The sequence below is a fragment of the Gorilla gorilla genome, chromosome 7, assembly GCF_029281585.2.
Source record: "Gorilla gorilla gorilla isolate KB3781 chromosome 7, NHGRI_mGorGor1-v2.1_pri, whole genome shotgun sequence".
Classification (NCBI taxonomy): Eukaryota; Metazoa; Chordata; class Mammalia; order Primates; family Hominidae; genus Gorilla; species Gorilla gorilla.
In genome coordinates this window covers 129530952-129549469 of record NC_073231.2, presented here as the reverse complement: position 1 = coordinate 129549469, position 18518 = coordinate 129530952, and the positions used below count along the sequence as shown (strand labels likewise).

Below are 18518 nucleotides of genomic sequence, written 5' to 3'. Positions count from 1 at the left end.
ATTGCTAATAGTGCCCCCTTTCACACTGAAAGGCATCCCAATTTGGATGACAAATTCTCCGGTCCTAGAGATAATAGCCCTGTATTTCAGCCCTTCCTAGCTGAATATTTGGGGAAAATTCTTCATCTTATCAGGTTCAACAGATCTTGAGGATTTTTTCAGCGATCTTGAAGACTGGCTGAAAAAGCTCTCTGAGCTCTAAATGTTCCACAGATACTGTTGTTATTGTGATTCATCGGTGAGGTCTCCAGCCCTGAGCAGGGAGCTCCTCTCTGCCTCTCTGCCAGCCCTGGGGAAATGTGGATGGGCAGCTGAGAGCAGGTTGCATGTTCTCAGCAGGTTGCAGGTTGGCAGAATTCATGTCCACAGCACCTCTCTTGTCAACTATGAGCACTTGCAATAGTGCAAGCAGACACCTGCCCCTCTCCTCCTGGGCCATTCCCAGCACGTCTCTCACTGTCTTCTGGTAGGAGCTGGAGGAAGTACTCAAGAGTGAGCTGAGTGGAAACTTCGAGAAGACAGCGTTGGCCCTTCTGGACCGTCCCAGCGAGTACGCCGCCCGGCAGCTGCAGAAGGCTATGAAGGGTCTGGGCACAGATGAGTCCGTCCTCATTGAGGTCCTGTGCACGAGGACCAATAAGGTCAGTCCCAGCTGAGCCCGCGAGGGAGCATCACACACCCAGTAGAGATGGTTGCAGCCCCCCAGAAGGGACCCTACTTCCCAGCATTCTATCCATGGACTGAGCAGGTGTCTGGGGAGACATATGTGTGCTTGGTCCATGTGGGAGGACATCTCTTCCAGTCTTCCAGAGGTCAGTCTTGGTGTTGCTGCCACTTAACAGAATCGATCTTTTCAGAAGAGCTGTGTCCAGCGAGCTTCTGCTTTTCTAAACTGATGCTTTTATAAGCAGGAGGCACAATTCTACTTTCCTCCATCCAGCCTGACTTTGCGGCTCTTCTGACATGAAAAATCAACAAGCAGCCCAAGCATGTCTGTGCCACTGCCTGGGCTATGGCGGTCAGCTAGCATAGGGTACAAAAGAGACTATAATGAGGAAGAGAGGTGAGTGGTGCTGGGGGATGCCAGTGAACACCCCAGTGGCTGCCAGTACTACCCTGAAGGGTTGTGTGTCCTTCTGTCATCAGACAGAGGGATGTCCCTCGGCACATGCCACCTTTGCAGGGGCTGAAGAGAGCATTTGTTGAGGCCCCATGGAGAACTATTTGTCTCTGGCTCCAGAAGCCAGGAGAACCAAGGGACTCATCAAGTCAAGAGGGTCCACAAATAATTCACAGGAGAGACCCCTCCCTCTTCAGCAACCACACATGACAGCAGAATGGGGCAGCCCAGCAAGGAAAATGCCAGAAGAGCCCAACATTCTTGAGGCCTCTCAGCAGGAAATAGAAGCAGAAGTTGGAGCAGACAGCAGGCAAAATGCAAACAGTACCCTGACACAAAAATGCCTGGAGAAGGCCTGGGTGCTGGGCCACGTTCACGCTGCTCAGCCTCTTTTCCTGAAGTGCCGCCAGGGTCCAGGCTACAGCTGCAAACCTTTTCCAGAGCATCCCCGGACTTCTTTACTCCCCACAAGATAATAAAAATCCTCCATTTCAAGGAGTCTCAGGTTGGGATGATGCTTCGGAGGAGGGTTAGCACAGGCCCCCCGGGAGTGTGAGTTGAGGCCAAGAGGCACACAACTTCCCCCACTCAGCATCCACCCTTCTCAGAAGCACCAAGGTCCCAGCAGGGAGGCAGCCAACGCCAGGGCGGTCAGCACCTGCCTTTGTGAAAAGGTTAATTTTAATCATATTTTTCAGGCCAGGTACAGTGGTTCATGCCTGTAATCTTAGCACTTTGGGAGACCAAAGCAGGAGGATCACTTGAGGTCAGACGGAGTTTGAGACCAGCCTGGCTAACATGATGAAACCCCATCTCTACTAAAAATACAAAAATGAGCCAGGTGTGGCGCCATGCATCTGTAATCCGAGCTACTCGAGAGGCTGAGGCAGGAGGATCGCTTGAACCCGGGAGGCGGAGGTTGCAATGAGCCAAGATTGTGCCACTGCACTCCAGCCTGAGTGACAGAGAGAGACTTCGTCTCAAAAAATATATTCATATATATTTTTCTAATCTTGTGATCATAGCTTTTTCTCCCTCAGCCTAGTTTCTTTAAGCTCCTGGCTTCAACCAATAAGCAAGGCCTCTCTATCAATCAAATAGATCTGATGGGATGAGAAGAAAAACCTGCAGAGAGTGGGTGCCAGGTTCAGGCAGATCCTGGTCGCAGGTTGGAATGAGAAAAGGGAGGGAGCTGCACAAACACAAGTGATCAGCCTCCCCCAGCACCTGGCCTGCCCTTCCCTCCCACCCAGGAGCGCAGCAGTGAGGCTCCCCACCGCTTTCTCCCCATCACCACCTTCTCCCAATCACCACCTACTGACTTTCATTTTAACCAGCTTGGTGGTGGGGGGCGGGGGGAGCAGGAAGCCTGCTCTTACAAGCTGCTGGTTCAAGTGTAAACTGAGGCAGCTCCTGAGGTGCACCCCTTGGCACCAGACATTGAAATATAAAGCAGTTTCTCCAAGAACACACCCTCAAGAGAAACTAGCACTCCTGCACGCAGCCAGTCTGTTACTGAACGAAGCTTTGAAGGAGAGAAAACTTGGAAACGACCTAAGCCTCCATCAATAGGAGGTTGGCTAAGTAAACCGTAGCTTATTGTAGTATGGAATATTTTGTGTCCCTTTAAAAAACTCTAGGTGACTATCCATGTACAAGCATAGCTGGATCTCCGGGATATTATTATTGAGAGAAAAACTAAGTCAAGGAATGATAGGTACAGTATTCCACCTGCTAAACACATGACACCTATACAATTCTGTTTTCAGTAGCACATATATATACAAATGCAAAACAAAAATCTGTGTATCTTTCTGATACGCACTGAACTTCTAACATGGGTTACCTGAGTGGGGAAGAGAGAGTGAGACCAGGCGAGGAGGTGGTGAAAGAAGGTGTTAGCCTAGCTGTAAACTTCTCACATTTAAAGAAGGAGAATGCATGCATTTGTCACTTGTGTGTTAGAGATGTTTGCAGAGGTGGGTGGAGTGGGGGGGGGGGGGGTGGCCCTTCACATCTCCAGGGACTCACTCCAGGCGTGTGCCCTGGACCTATAGGGATGACCATCTTAAGAGGAAGTCTTGAAGGCACTTTGTGTCCAGACATGGTCTCCCGCCTCTTCTCTCTGTATGTCTCTGTGTCTCTTATTGATTAATCCCTCCTTGGAGTATTGATTTTTTTGTAAATTACCTTCCCTAGGAAATCATCGCCATTAAAGAGGCCTACCAAAGGCGTAAGTAACTTTTCATTCTGGCTTTGGATAAAGTATGTTTCTTTCAAAATACCTCTGGGAAACTAAATCATCTGCTTTCTTCCCTCCTTGTTTACTTCCTTCGAAGTATTTGATAGGAGCCTCGAATCAGATGTCAAAGGTGATACAAGTGGAAACCTAAAAAAAATCCTGGTGTCCCTGCTGCAGGTAAGAGGAAACAGGTGTCACCTGTTTTATCATCTTAGGAAAGAATCCTTGGCAACATGGCACCATGATGAAAAATGGTAATGTAGATAAACATTTCTTTCTTATATTAAAAATATTATCGGGGGATTATCAATCCATGCTCCATCAGCCCAGCTCTGGTGAAATTATATTCGATTGGAATTACTTCCATATAAACAATCTGCCTAGTCATTTGCAGTTTACAATCCCTTTCTGTAAATGAGTCGGCTCATTAAGCATCACTTTGTCATTTTGCCAATGAGGAAATGTAGGCCATGAGAGGGTGGGTAACCTGCCCAGGTTCATGCAGCCAGTAAGAGACAGCCCAGAAGCAAGAACCGGACTATCTGACCCCAAGCAGGGCCGCTTCTACAACACAACTCTACAATTACTTCCAGGATTCACTGGATCCTGGGCCTGTAAGGACTACAACAAGAAACTCAGCCAGGACATCAGGGCTTTCAGAATTGGCCTTGCTGGGACACAGCCCCCCGAGACCTCTAGACAGACACATCTGTATTCTCATGGACACACTCATCTTTACGAGCTCTGTGCATTTTCTCTGTTTTGTTTCTCCCAATGGGATACACTGACAGCAGAGAACAGAAGAGAGAGGCTTCCACTGCAGCAGGAAGAGTGTTTAAGTTTTCTCTTGCTGTATAACAAATCGCCACAAACTTAGCACCTCAGAACAACATAGATATATCATCTCACAGTTTCCATGGGTCAGGAGTCCAAGTAGTATCTTGGAGATCCAGCTGAGTAATATTTGGGTTCGCTGAGTCCTTTGGTCAGGTTCTCAACAGGCTGAAATCAAGGTGTCGGCCAGGGCCGCCATCTCATCTGAGGCTCAGAGTCTTCTTCCAAGCTCATTAATTGTTGGCAGAATTCATTTCCTTATGGCTGTGTTTGATGTCCCCATTTTCTTGCTGTTGACCAGAAGCTACTATCAGCTCCTAGAGACCGCCAGCAGCTCCCTTCCACACAGTCCCCCAAGGCAGTGCACCACATGGCTGTTTGGTTTCTTCCAGTCCGGCAGCAGCTCATCTCTCTGACTTCTTCCATCTCTGACCTTTTAAGAAGAGCTCATTCATTTGGGTCAGGCCAGCCAAGGATAATCTCCCTTTTGGTGGACTCAGCTGATTGGAGACCTGAATTATATCTGCAAAATTCCCCTTTGCCATTGAATATAACGCAATCACAGGAGTGGCATCTCCTCACATTCATAGCTCTCACCCACACTCAAGGGAAGGGGATTATACAAGGATGTGGACCACTGGGTCATCTTAGAATTCTGCCCACCACAAAGGGCTCAAGTTAGACTTCCATGACCTGCTCTCAGGGTTTTTTAGGACTGGGACCTTGAGTGGTGAAATCTGATATTTTGAAACGAAGAGGGGACTCATTCTAGGGAAAACCAGAGATCGCACTCAGTCTGCTCAGAGGTCAGTGGGGTTTGTGGGTGACTCTGGTTTCTACAAAAAGGAAAAAAAAAAAAAAAAGGCAAAACCAAGTGTTGCCACAGAAGCTACTCTGTTTATCCATTGTGCCCAAAAGATGGCAGCAAAGAGCAGGTGTTACCTCCTTGCCAGGCTGAACTGAGCTGAGCTGAGAAAGAATTCACCTCTTTCTCCAGAACTTTGTTTTTTTTGTTAGTTTGTTTTCTGTGGTCAAGCAGGAATGCAAGTTAATAACAATGTGTCAATTTTTCTAGGCTAATCGCAATGAAGGAGATGACGTGGACAAAGATCTAGCTGGTCAGGATGCCAAAGATCTGTATGATGTATGTGTGCAGACATGCCAGTCTCTGCAAATTCTTTTTTTAAATTTATTAGCATTATTTTCAACAAATGTTTATTTCATGCAAAGAGGAGTTACTTGGGAAATAAGAAACAAAGATATGCTTAGATCTTTCTAGATCATATATATAGTCTCCATGAATCTAAATGAATGGTTCCTATTCTTATACTCTGGGGTTGACCACATCAGATCTGTTTTGGAACAAAGAATGGTATAAACAATATAAATAAGTATGTGAAATACATTTGTGGGTTAGAAGCTGAAAGTGCTTAGTCCATTTGACTTCTATTCAATGCATAGTTTATAATTTCCTGTCAGTGAGGCCTAGTCACAGCACTGCATAATCAGTCTTTTCACAAAAGCCTTTTTCAAAGTGTTTGTATTTGACCCTTGAGGCAGGGGAAGGCCGCTGGGGCACTGATGAGCTTGCGTTCAATGAAGTCCTGGCCAAGAGGAGCTACAAGCAGTTATGAGCCACCTTTCAAGCCTATCAAATTGTAAGTCATAAAGTATTGGGGCAAAAGAGTTCACTCTGAAAGTGTCTTAAGTTATTTCCAAAAGAAGCCAAGATCTGCAATAAGGAATTGGGGATCCTTTACAACAGTGGTTCTCAATTGGAGGCGATTTTCCTACCTAGGGAATATTTGATAATGTCTAGAATTATTTGGAGTTGTCACAGCTGGGGGTGGTGGCCCTGGCATCTAGTGAACAGAGGCCCGGGATGCTGCTAAACAGCCTGCAGTGCACAGGACAGCCCACCACCAAGAATCGTCCAGACCCAGATGCAGTACCCAGGCTGGAAACCGGCTTCACAACAGACGCCAGGGAAGCAAGTGTCCCATTCAGGGGAGAAGCTCTAGAGTCCAAGAGCCCAGGTGCAAATCCTGGGTCTACCACTGGCAAGTGACCAAATCTCTCCATCCTGTTTTGTAGAACAGGAGCCATGAACATCATCTTCACACCCTCAGAGTGATTTTAAGGTTAAATAAGATAAAGACTCAGAACAGTTGAGTTGGCATGTGGCGAACATACTAATGTTTGCTACTATTACTCCAGTTTACGGTTGGCTAACAGTGCCCACCATTCTCAAGACAGATACGAGGTACCTCAAAGATAGGCTCCTGAAAAGATGCACATAAATTATATTTTAATCCCAGGATAAATTTAAGCCCACAAGGCGAGTTAGTTATTTCAAGGCCCTTAGCAGTAAGTCCTTCCCTGAAAAGCAGTCTTTACTTGCAAAACGCCTGGAGTGGAATATCAGATTTTTTTTTGGCATCCTATTTTATATGTGTAGAGCGCTTTTACCTGCTCAAAGCACGTCTATGTTCTGTGTCTCATTCAGTTTCACAACAACAGCATAACTATAATGTAGGCCGAACAACTATTGTGACCCACAACTGCTGGACAAGGAAAGTCTGTTGAGTGAGGAACCATCTGTAACTTATCAGGACCACACAGCAAGTCGGTAGCAGAGAGTGGATGAGAACTCAAGACTCCCCGGCCTGAGCTCCTACCTCAGCTGAAGCTGGCCACTCCTCACTCCAAATAGCATTTCCTATGTGTTGCCAGCAGATAAAAAGACAATAAAGCTCTGGAATTTTATCATGACTGTATATAAGCCTTTAGGGCCTGCTCCTTTCAAATCGTGCCCAGAGTCATGATCAAAGACAGCTGACCCTGCACTCCCCTGGTCTCTTGTTCCTGGAGCTGCGTAGCCTCTGAGCTGGAGGACTTCTCTATGACTGAGATCCTCCTCCCACACTACAGAGCCCACAGATGGAGTTTCTGGGTACGTGTGTGTGTGTGTATGAACTGACTACCTGAAAGTACACTCTCCAGGCTAATATCTCAAAAGTTGATCCTGAAACAGCACCATCAGCATCACTTGAGAATTTGTTTAAATTGAGAATTCTCAGTCCCCACCAGACCTACTGAATCAGATTCCCCGGGGCTAGGGCCTGACCATCTGTGTTACAGCAGGTGTTCCAGGTGATTTTAATGTATATTACAGTTTAAGAAGTCAGCTTTAGGCTACAGCTGTATGTCCTTGTGCAAGTTATTAAGGGTTCTGTGCCTTGGTTTCCCAAACTGTAAAATAGGGATAATAGTACCTACTTCATAGGGTTAATAAGGATTAAATGAGTTAACAGAAATAAGCAGTTAGTCCCTGACATGCAGTAGGCGTTCAATGAACATTAGCAATTGTCGGGCGTCTCCCTGGGTGAACAGACAGTGCCAAAAATCAGGGCTAAAGCTTATATGTACAATAAGGTAATCTATGGATTTGATGATTCTTTACATGAAACCAGCTCTAAAATGCTATCTATTCACCCATTTCAAAAGCCTTGCTCAAGTGTCATTCTTGATATTTATTGCTGATGTTTTTAGAGTTCAGCCTGCTCTTAGACCCTGGTTCTATGATTTTTCTGATGGCTTCTGACCAAAAGCACAGAGATGCTAGTCTGAGATCACTGGAGTTTCTTATGTGGCATGAGTCGTCCTGGCTTAGGGTTGAATTTTAATTTTCAGCACAAAAACTCAGGGTTTTGCCATTTTTTTATGCTGTAAGCCTGAGTCTTAACTTCTGACACTCCCAGCAATCCCAGGCCACGCAACAGTTTCCCAAACTTCTGCACCATGAAAGATTATTACAGTCCCCAATGTTACCAAATATGAAAGACTTATATAGCTATAAAACCAAAGTAAAGTCCCCAAACAGGGCTCAGCATAAACAGTAGGTATGCATACCCATAGCCCACTTTGCTGCCACCTCACTGCGTGCCTCACCCTTTGCCCCTCCCCTGTACATGTTCCTCATTCCACGCCAGAGGCTTCAGCCCTCTAACTGCTATAGTCAGTGCCAGAGCACAGAGGACTCTGCTGTCAGCGTGCCGTCCATTTGGGGAAACCGATTTTCAAAGAAAGAAATGTCTCCCCTGCTCCTCTAATAACCTCCCTGCAGGCATTGCTGCCTGTTTAACTAGAGTCTTAGAGACTTGTTTGGAACCTACCCTTATAATGTGTTTTTCTACCGAGATCAGAAAATCTGCTTCTGTACAAAGAGCCCCTAAGAATCATGTTGAAGTAACTGAAGTGAGAAGTATCCAAAGTACAGTCCCAACAGCTTGGGCCAGACCATTGTTTCAGATTGTGTCCCACGGAGATGCCTCAGCAGCTACCAGGAGTAGGGTGGGGCAGGAAGCAGACAGGGCAGTACCTTCTTGTTGCAGTGTGCGAATAGCGCCTCCTGGAGTTGTGCAAGGAAAAAACCTGAGAGGGCAAAAACATGGTATAGATGCCAATGGCGAGGGAAAGGAGCCCACCTCCCGCCTCCCAGCACAGCTCTGCTTTCTGCTTTCATCTGTTTTGTAGGCTGAGATTCTACAGAAAATTTAAAATCCCTGCTCTAGCCTGGTATTAACAATAGAAATGGAAAATGGTTTAATGTGAGGATTTTTTAAAGTAAACAAGACCTGTGTGAACAAAATGTTCTCTTGAAGTATGATCTCAGTCTACAGAACAAGAACCTTGTTTCTGGGAAAGGGATACCAATCCCTTCCAAAATAATGACTCCCACATCAAACCCAGAAAAGACTGGGGGCAGCTAAGGAAGGGAGAGTTCCCCTACTCTTCTAATCTGGTTTCTATTGCCACACACCAAGGCCTCCAGATATGCAAACAATGACTAGGAGATCAAGCAACAGGGCTTCATTAAATCTGGACACAGTTCCTCCCCCGACATATATTGTGCTTACATCACAAAGAACATTTTGTTTACCTGTGTTTTCAAAATAAACCACATAAACTCCACTGGTGCATACTCAAAGTCCCCAATTATTTATAGAATCAATTGTGTCATATCCTCAAAAGATAATTTCTAAGAAAGAAATTTCAGTGTTTCTAATGCTTAATTGCATTTCTCCAAAGCCAGCAAAGCATTCTCCTTTCTCTTTATGTGCCTGCCCTGAGCTTGGCCCGGGCAGTATTTGTGTTAAGGATAGTCACAATTTACTCTGAACTTCAGCTTCTGTAAATATTTAGAAAGAAACCTAATGTGTAATGCTGCACAGAGCAATATGTGAGCCAGTGGTGAATATAGGATTATTTGGAATCACCCCAGAGTGAAGACAAGTGGCATTTTGATGTGGTCAGCACCCCCGGCTCCCAGCCCTTGCAGACCCACCCTCTCAGGAACTTTAGATCAAGTTGTTATCATAAACTTCACCATGCCTACTTATTTCACTCGAACTGTGACTAAGTCCCTGGTCCCAAGACAAGGGAGAGGATGGAGGTGCATGTCAGATGATCATAACCACAGCCTCCTGGGAAATTGAAACTGGAAAGGGTGAAGAACACATGGGAACTAAACTATACATCAATGTTAAAAAAAAATCTATGATTATAGTATATATTATATATTAATTATATATTATAATATATATATATTAATTATATATATTATAATATTATATATTAATTATATATATTATAATATATATTATATATTAATTGTTTCTCCACTCCCAAATTTTACAGATGAGGAAATTGAGGTTGAGGGAGTGGCACTAAGGTCAAATCCATTAGGAGTCAAATCTAGACTGACTCCTCAGCAACGAGAGCCCTGTCTCGAATGGGTGGCAAACACCCCAATCCTACAAGGCGAGAGTCAGGATAGGAGTTCCCTGAAGCCACAGGACTAAATCTGGAAAACTTCAGTGCTTTTTGTAGAGGAACAACCCCAAGAGTACTAAGGTCAAAGGCAAACCTGGAATAACAGTTGATTTTGGTTTTCGCTGCAGCTCATTGGCAAAGACATAGAAGAAGCCATTGAAGAAGAAACATCAGGCGACTTGCAGAAGGCCTATTTAACTCTCGGTAAAGTAAAGTTAGGAGAGCTCCTGTCTTAGGTTGGGCTGCCTGGAACCAGACTCAGACAGAGGTTTGTGTGTAGGAAGATTTGAGGGAATAGCTTTTGGGGGTCAACACGTCTAAGCAGCACTGAGCAAGAGAGAGAGTGACTGTGACGTAGTTGCAACAGGGGCGTTGCTGATCCCACAGGAAGCTTGGAAGCTGAGATGTCCAAGGTGGAGCAAGGGGGCCAGGCTTTTGCACCCAACATCAAACAGTCATGTAACACTGGCTGTACCAGGGGAGCAGTGCAACTTTGGGCAAGCCAGCTCTCTCCCTTGGAGGGAGATTCCTGGGGAGGGACTCAGCTGTGAATGACTGCCTCGATCCTGAATAGGGCATCTGAGTGGCACACCACAGCATCCATTGCAGTCCTGCTGTATTAGTCCGTTTTCATGCTGCTGATAAAGACATAGCCAAGATGGGGTAATTTATAAAGAAAAAGATGCTTAATGGACTCACAGTTCCACGTGCCTGGGGAGGCCTCACAATCATGGCTGAAGACGGAAGGCACAGCTTACATGGTGGCAGACAAGGCAGAATAAGACCCAAGCGAAAGAGGAAACCCCTTATAAAATCATCAAATCTCGTGAAACTTATTCACTACCATGAGAACCGCATGAGGGGAAACCACTCCCATGATTGAATTATCTCCCACTGGGTCCCTCCCACAACATGTGGGAATTGTGGGAGCTATAATTCAAGATGAGATTTGGGTGGGGACACAGCCACACCATATCACCCACTAACACCATGGGTCCCTGAGGGCACCTGTCAACAACCTAGACTGTTATCCAGTTTCAGGCAGCCTGATAGCTCACAGGTTTCCTTTTCCATTTGGTTCCTTTCAATGTTTTCAAAGAATGAAGTTTGTTTGGAAAGAGAGGGGAGGGAGATCAGATCCTGATTGTGCCAACCAAACCCCAGGACCTCCTCTCCAGGTGTTGCCCAAAGGCAGGAAATAGCAGAGAGATGGGCATGGGGTTGTGTCTGACAGGCTCCTTCTTTCTTTCTGCAAGCCCTGGAATGAAAGCATTGTCCATTGTCCACAGTCCTGTGGTGAGGAATCCAGGGCACCAACCCAAATGGCAGAAGGAATGGAGAGACCTGTTCTCAGAAGAGGAAGAACCAAATAAGCAGCCCTGGAAGTTAAAAAATGTGCTCCAGTTGCCAAACTCTTTTGTTTGGTTTCTTTGGGGTTTTTTTGAACAATGTCAGCAATTGATTTTTTTTTAATCCATCCTTATTTTGTATTCAATGAGCAAGACCTCTGCTGTGATATCCGGAGGCCTAAAAATCCCTGGTGTTACTCATGACCCACACTGGATATATACACGAGCCCTGGTATAAGTGACTGTGCTTAGGGCCTTAAGCCATTTATGCCGGAGGTTGCAATTTTTTGAATTGCAGACATGTGTGAAAAATTCAGACCTTGGCGATGACCTTGAGCAGTAGGATATAAATAACTCCCACAAGCTTAACATTCCAATAATGGAACACTAGCATAATTAAGAAGAGTCTTGAGTAGATAATAGGATCTACTCATGGCCTGGTTCTGAGGCTGTACGTCCTTGCTTGCTATACTTGCAGTGTGAGAATCGGGAAAACACCAGAGTGCAGTCAGAAGATGGTATTACAACTATTCAATGATTTAACATTTACTCAGCACCTGCCTGGGCCCAGGGTTTGTGCTGCGTGTGGGAATAAGAGGTAAATAAGGCCAGTTCTTGCTCTTAAGGAGCCTAAAGCTCATGGTGGATTTTAAGCTGGTGGGTACAAATCAATAGATTAGGCTAAAGATAAAGATAAAAAAACAAAGAGCAAAGATGGTACAGATGACAGAAAAGCCAAGTCCCTGGGGTTGAGGACCACACAGTCTAAGAGAGAGCTGTACTCCAGTGGTAGCGAAAAAAAGTGATTAGAAAAGACCTTGAGAATAAGCCACACTAATAACAGAATACAGCTTCATGACTATTTTCTAGACACTTCCCACCCAGCTGCCACCTAATTTATAGCGATGCCAGTTTATGACTAACATCTAGGAGCAGGGGGTGAGGTCAAATGGCTCCCACCACGTCCAGCCTCTGGAGCAGCATTTCTCAAAGTGAGGTCTATGGACCCCCTACCTCGGAATCACCTGTTACAATGCAGGTTCCTGGGCCCCACTCCGGGTTCCCATTGAGAACCTCCAGGAAGGGAGCCTGGGAAGCCACACTTTTACAAACTGTCCAAGTGACTGTGTTATACTCACTGAAGTTCAGGAACTCGCTCTGAAGGCAAAGGGGAGCAAGATATAGAGCACCGGGCTGGCTGCCCTTCCTGCCATTTGCTGTGAAGAGGTTTTTTTCTTTCTTTTTTTTTTTTTTAAGACACAGTTTCACTCTGTCACCCAGGTTAGAGTGCAGTGGTGCAATCTTGGCTTACTGCAACCTCTGCCTCCCGGGTTCAAGTGGTTCTCATGCCTCAGCTTCTCAAGTAACTGGGATTACCAAGCCGAGCTAATTTTTATGTTATTAGTAGAGACGGAGTTTCACCATGTTGGCCAGGCTGGTCTCGAACTCCTGACTTCAAATGATCCACCCACCTCAGCCTCCCAAAGCGCTGGGATTACAGGTGTGAGCCACCATGCCTGGCTGCAGTGAAGAATTTTATTCCACATCTTCTTTGGCTATCCCTGCTCAGCCTTTTGAGAGATTCCTGCTGCTGCTAACAACAGAGGTTGTTCCCCAAGCAGAGATTATAGACAGGAGAAATGTTGAGAGTTTTCTTCCTGAAATATCAGGTAGAAGGAATGTCAAGGGAGAAGACCCCTGTGCAGGAGTGGAACACAGTGACTTCAGGCAGACAATGATCCCCACATCAAGCCGCGCTGTATGGAAGAGGATTTTCAGGAAAACTTTGTGGTGCTCATTAGCTCAAATTGTCTGGGGATCACAGTAAGTCTTGAATATGCTACTCCCCAGAATAGCGTTCAAGTTTCCCCTGAACCACCAATCCAGCAGCTTTTGGGTTGTTCTCAGGAGAAAGAGGCCAGACATCGTTTCTTTTCCAGTGCGATTTTCTTTTCCACTGAAACTGTGGCAGCTGCCACATGGCCTGTAAAAGGCGGCTGGTCCCCAAACTAGACTCTCCTTCCCGAACTCTGCTCCTCTCCCCTGCTTATAAGCATCAATCACACAGACAGTCCCCTAGACAACAACAGCCCCATTATGGGACATAGTAAGATTGCACATTCCACATTTATGCTGAAATAATCACTTACTGTTAATCACTAACATCATCAAGTGTTCTAGAGAAATGTTAACAGCCTAAAGGGCAAATATTTTTTTTTTCCTCTAACGTGTTAGCCATGATGGATCCATATGAGCCTGGGAGGAGGGGAAGGAATGATTTATTCCCAGGAGAAGAGATGCACCCTGTCACTTGCTTGATGAATAGAGACCACGCTTCATTAAGCTGTGGATAGATCAAAGCTGGAAGGCAAGGGGAAGCCAGGAAAGAGCAAATAGCAGCATCGTAGGAAAGTGATCTTTAAAAAGGATCAAACACTTCATCAAGTCCACATCCCGGATTGCAAACCGAAAGATCGTGGGGAACCTGGAAAAGGTTCAGAGATGAGGCTTACAAAACAACCCCAGTGAGGAAAAACAAAGAGTAGGGAGGTTGTTGAGCATAGGAGAGCAGGCGGCTGTCCAACTGGATACATTGTCAAGATGATGAAGTTTTGTTCCAGAAGGTTGCTGGCCAATCTGTTTCCCTTCAGAACCCTAGGACAGGACCAGAGATTTCACTCGATAGGGAAAGTTATTTCTGCTGGGAAATAACGAGAATCATGGACGTGGCCGGGAGGGCCCGAGGATGCCACAGCTCTCCTCTAGAGGGTCTTCAGGGGACAGGAGGGGAGCTATGCTTGAAGATTCCAGGTGCTCTGACCAGGGAATCTTCCAAATCTCATTTCACAAGGGTGTCAAGTCAGCTCCTTTCACACCTCTGCCTCACCATCCAGTCAGCTCGAAGGGCAGCCAGGTGACATTTAGGGGGGTCCCAAGGTCATTCCACAAAACGTGAAAGCCTCACATTCTCTTTTCCTTTGTCCTGCCCAGTGAGATGTGCCCAGGATTGTGAGGGCTATTTTGCTGAACGTCTGTACAAGTCGATGAAGGGTGCGGGGACCGATGAGGAGACGTTGATTCGCATAATCGTGACCAGGGCCGAGGTAAGACACACTCCGACTCCAAAGAGGCGGCTGCAACTTCTCTTTTTTCCACCACTGATGTCATCAACAAATAGTTTCTATTAAGGGCCTATTTACAGAAAAAGTAAAACAGAGACGGCCCCTTGCCTTCCCAGAATTTGCAGAAGACATTGTGCTCTGCTTCAATCTGTTTCTTTTTATAAAAATACAATAATGATTGTTGCTTCTTTTTTTGTCCTCTGTGGCTCTGGAGAGCTAGTGGAGGGCGCAGAGGCAACCCTGTCGAGTGGTTCTCAGGGGCTGCAGCTATGCATGGCTCCATGTTAAGGAAGACAAAACAAACACACTTGAAAGAGGTCAACCAGCAGCAGGAACAAAAAGAGAATGATTTCTGAATTCCTGAGTGAGGCCTTTCCTTAACTGAACACACTGCAGAAGCAAGCACATCAGCATAAGGCAATGGTTCTCAATCTTTTTAAAAACTATTGCTGTTCTAAGGAACCTTTTTAGACACATGTGTTTCTTCATTGCCATCCCTTCCCCCCAAGAAATGTTAACACCAGAGATAATACTACAAATCTGTTTATATACCATGTGGATATCAGTGCTTTATACATAAAAAAATAAGGGCTTTTTCACCCCCTAAAAGCCAATTTGTGCTTGCTCTCGGAGAATGTGTGTGTATAAGAAAGAGAAGGGAGAGGAAGAGCCAACGGCTTGGGAGCAGCCGTCAAGATCACAGCTGGTCGGGTGCAATGGCTCATGCCTGTAATCCCAGCACTTTGGGAGGCCGAGGTGGGTGGATCGCCTGAGGTCAGGAGTTCGAGACCGGCCTGGCCAACATGGTGAAACCCCGTCACTACTAAAAATACAAAAATTAGCTGGGCATGGTGGCACACACTTGTAGTCCCAGCTACTCAGGAGGCTGAGGCATGAGAATTGCTTGAACCCAGAAGGTGGAGGTTGCAGTGAGCCAAGATGGTGCCACTGCACTCCAGTCTGAGTAGCAGAGCGAGACTCGGTCTCAAAAAAAATAAATAAATAAATTAAGGTCACAGCTAACACTTTGGGATATGGGGCCACAGATAGAAGGTGGTACAAAATAAAGGGGAAGTGGCATTTCATCAGCAGCAGGAGAAGCCTTGGGGAATGAAGTGGAACTAAGCACTTGAAAACCACAGACATCTTCCCTCAAAAAAAAAAAAAAAGTAGTTAAATGAAGGGGGAGGTGAAGGGGGAGGGACACCAACCCAAATTCTGATCCATGGCTTCTTAACAAATAATGCTTAACATCTGACACTGTTTTTAAATATAACTTTGCAACAAGACGGTTCTTGCTTTTCTATTTCTATTCCTGGAATTTCTCCTCCCCTCCTTTCTCCTCCTCCACAACTCATCTTTTTCTATTGAAGGCCATGTCTCTCTCTCTCCCCTCTTTCCCTTTGCCAGTCTCTCTGCTCTGCTCCTGCCATGCCTCTGCCTCTCTCCTCCATGGCTCCAAATCCCTCTCCCTCCTTTGTCTCCAGGTCTTCTGCCTTGTCCGTCCCTCTGTCTCTTAGCAACTCAACCTCCAGCCAAAGTCACTGAGAGATGAGAGATCTTGAGGGACTCAGAAGGGACAGGTTGAACACAATGAAGACCCAGGATTCCAAATGACCCCCAGAGAGACTGGATCCATCCGAAGGGCTTGTGAGGGTTCCGTGATCACTCCGACATGGCCCACGGAGTGTTTTATTCCAAGAAGCTCTGTCCCATCTCAGAATCAACCACACGTCCTGGGCCATCTCAACATGTGGGCAGTTCCCTCAGAAGGCTTCAGGCCTGGCTAGATATAGTAGTTTGGCCAGATTTCCTAATCTCCCAAAGCCACAGAACAGAGCCCTGTGCACCCCATCCCCACCCACCCTCCACCTTCCTGCCCGTGTCCCAGCACGGGGCAAGGAGCCAAGCAGCGGAGCAGGGGGACACACAGGCTGGGGGAGAGACAGACACCACCTGTCTCCTGTAGTGTCTGCCACCTGCTCCGCATCCACTGCAAACCCTCCCTCACTCCCCCACATACTCCCATCCTGATCATTTCTCTCACTGTCTCAGCTCAGCCCTCTCACTGGGGCAAGAGAAGAAAGAATCAGATCCCTGAGCCACACTTTTTGCGTCTGGAGTACAAGGTAGGGTCTAAGACAAAAAAGAAAAGAAAAGAAAGACTCCTGGTTAAAAAGAGTTCTCTGCTTCTTTTACGAGATCCATTATGTTCTACCCGGAATTACATCTTTTCTGGTACAAGTATCGTCTCCTTTGCTAGGCTGTAAGAATCTTCTGGCAGAGCAATCTTTGGATTTATTTTTCTCCTGGGTCCTATCATCACTTCTAGCACCTGGGTTTTTCAACCTTCCAATAAATTAGATTCAAAATAAATCCTACAAGTTGCTAGTGATTTGAGTTGTGTTGACTGTTACTAATATCCTTGCTAATCAGGGTATGAGTGAAAAACTGCTTAATTGCTTAATTCCACATCTCTGTGTTGACAATTTTCTTAATTTTATACCAGGGGTCAACCAACTACAGCCTGCAGGCCAATTCAGGCTCACTGCCAGGTTGTGTACAGTCCTGCTAGCTTAGGGCAATTCATTTTCAAATAACTGTTAAAACTCAAAAGAAAGATAATACTTTGTAACATGTAAAAACTGTATGAAATTCAAGAGTTTTAGGGCCAGGCACAGTGGCTCACGCCTGTAATCCCAGCACTTCGGAAGCTGAGGTGGGTGGATCACCTGAGGTCACGAGTTCGAGACCAGTCTGGCCAACATGATGAAACCCCAGTCTCTACTAAAAATACAGAAAAAAATTAGCCAGGCATGGTGGTTGACTGTAATCCCAGCTACTTGGGGGGCTGAGGCAGGACAATCGCTTGAACCCAGGAGGCGGAGATTGCAGTGAGCCAAGACCGCACCATTGCACTCCAGCCTCGGCAACAAGAGCGAAGCTCTGTCTCAAAAAAAAAAGAAAAGAAAAAAAAAAAGAAATTCAAGAGTTTTAGTGGAACACACACACACGTGGACACCTCTGCAACCTTTGGGGAATTGACCTCTGCCTTCCCTTTCCTGATCACAAAATTGAAATAATGTGATAAAGGAAATAATGATAGGAAATAAAGCCCTATCTCAAGGGCTGTTTTAAGGCATGAATGAGCAAATGAGTATAGCATGTGTAGAACAGTGCCCACTGTTTGTGAACACACCATAAATGTTCTTATCTCCATTGCTGTTATTTTTTCTACAGGTGGACCTTCAGGGAATCAAAGCAAAGTTCCAAGAGAAGTATCAGAAGTCTCTCTCTGACATGGTTCGCTCAGACACCTCCGGGGACTTCCGGAAACTGCTAGTAGCCCTCTTGCACTGAGCCAAGCCAGGGCAATAGGAACACAGGGTGGAACCGCCTTTGTCAAGAGCACATTCCAAATCAAACTTGCAAACGAGACTCCCGCACGAAAACCCTTAAGAGTCCCGGATTACTTTCTTGGCAGCTTAAGTGGCGCAGCCAGGCCAAGCTGTTTAAGTTAAGGGCAGTAACGTTAAGACGCGTGGGCAGGGCACCTTGAACTCTGGCTTAGCAAGCATCTAGGCTGCCTCTTCACTTTCTTTTAGCATGGTAACTGGATGTTTTCTAAACACGAATGAAATCAGCAGTTGATGAAAAAAACATGCATTTGTAATGGCACATTTAGAAGGATATGCATCACACAAGTAAGGTACAGGAAAGACAAAATTAAACAATTTATTAATTTTCCTTCTGTGTGTTCAATTTGAAAGCCTCATTGTTAATTAAAGTTGTGGATTATGCCTCTATCAGCTGCTTTTCCAAAGATTGTCTTGATAAGTTTGGGCTCTTCTCTTGGAAATGTATGACTTGTGAAATTCAAACCTACATTTTTTAGTGGTCACTAATCAAGGCTAGTCATAAGGAAACAATTCACTTGCTTTTGTAAACTGTAACTAAGGGTAAAATTCCCTAATCTGCTACCTGGTTTAACTGGGTTTTCTTCTCTAGACATTTGA

General features: G+C 45.7%; 1 protein-coding gene across 1 annotated transcript in view; it reads left to right on the top strand.

Annotated features, from left to right (window-relative positions):
• The window catches only part of ANXA13 (annexin A13), a 56649-nt gene extending 38400 nt beyond the window's left edge, over nt 1–18249 (top strand). The window contains 8 exon segments of the mRNA XM_055348720.2: nt 471–641; nt 3320–3353; nt 3460–3539; nt 5272–5340; nt 5753–5854; nt 10160–10235; nt 14372–14484; nt 17743–18249. Of these exon segments, the coding sequence (XP_055204695.2) occupies nt 471–641; nt 3320–3353; nt 3460–3539; nt 5272–5340; nt 5753–5854; nt 10160–10235; nt 14372–14484; nt 17743–17862 (765 nt within the window). The 3' untranslated portion in view covers nt 17863–18249.
• Nucleotides 18250–18518: the final 269 nt, after the last annotated feature.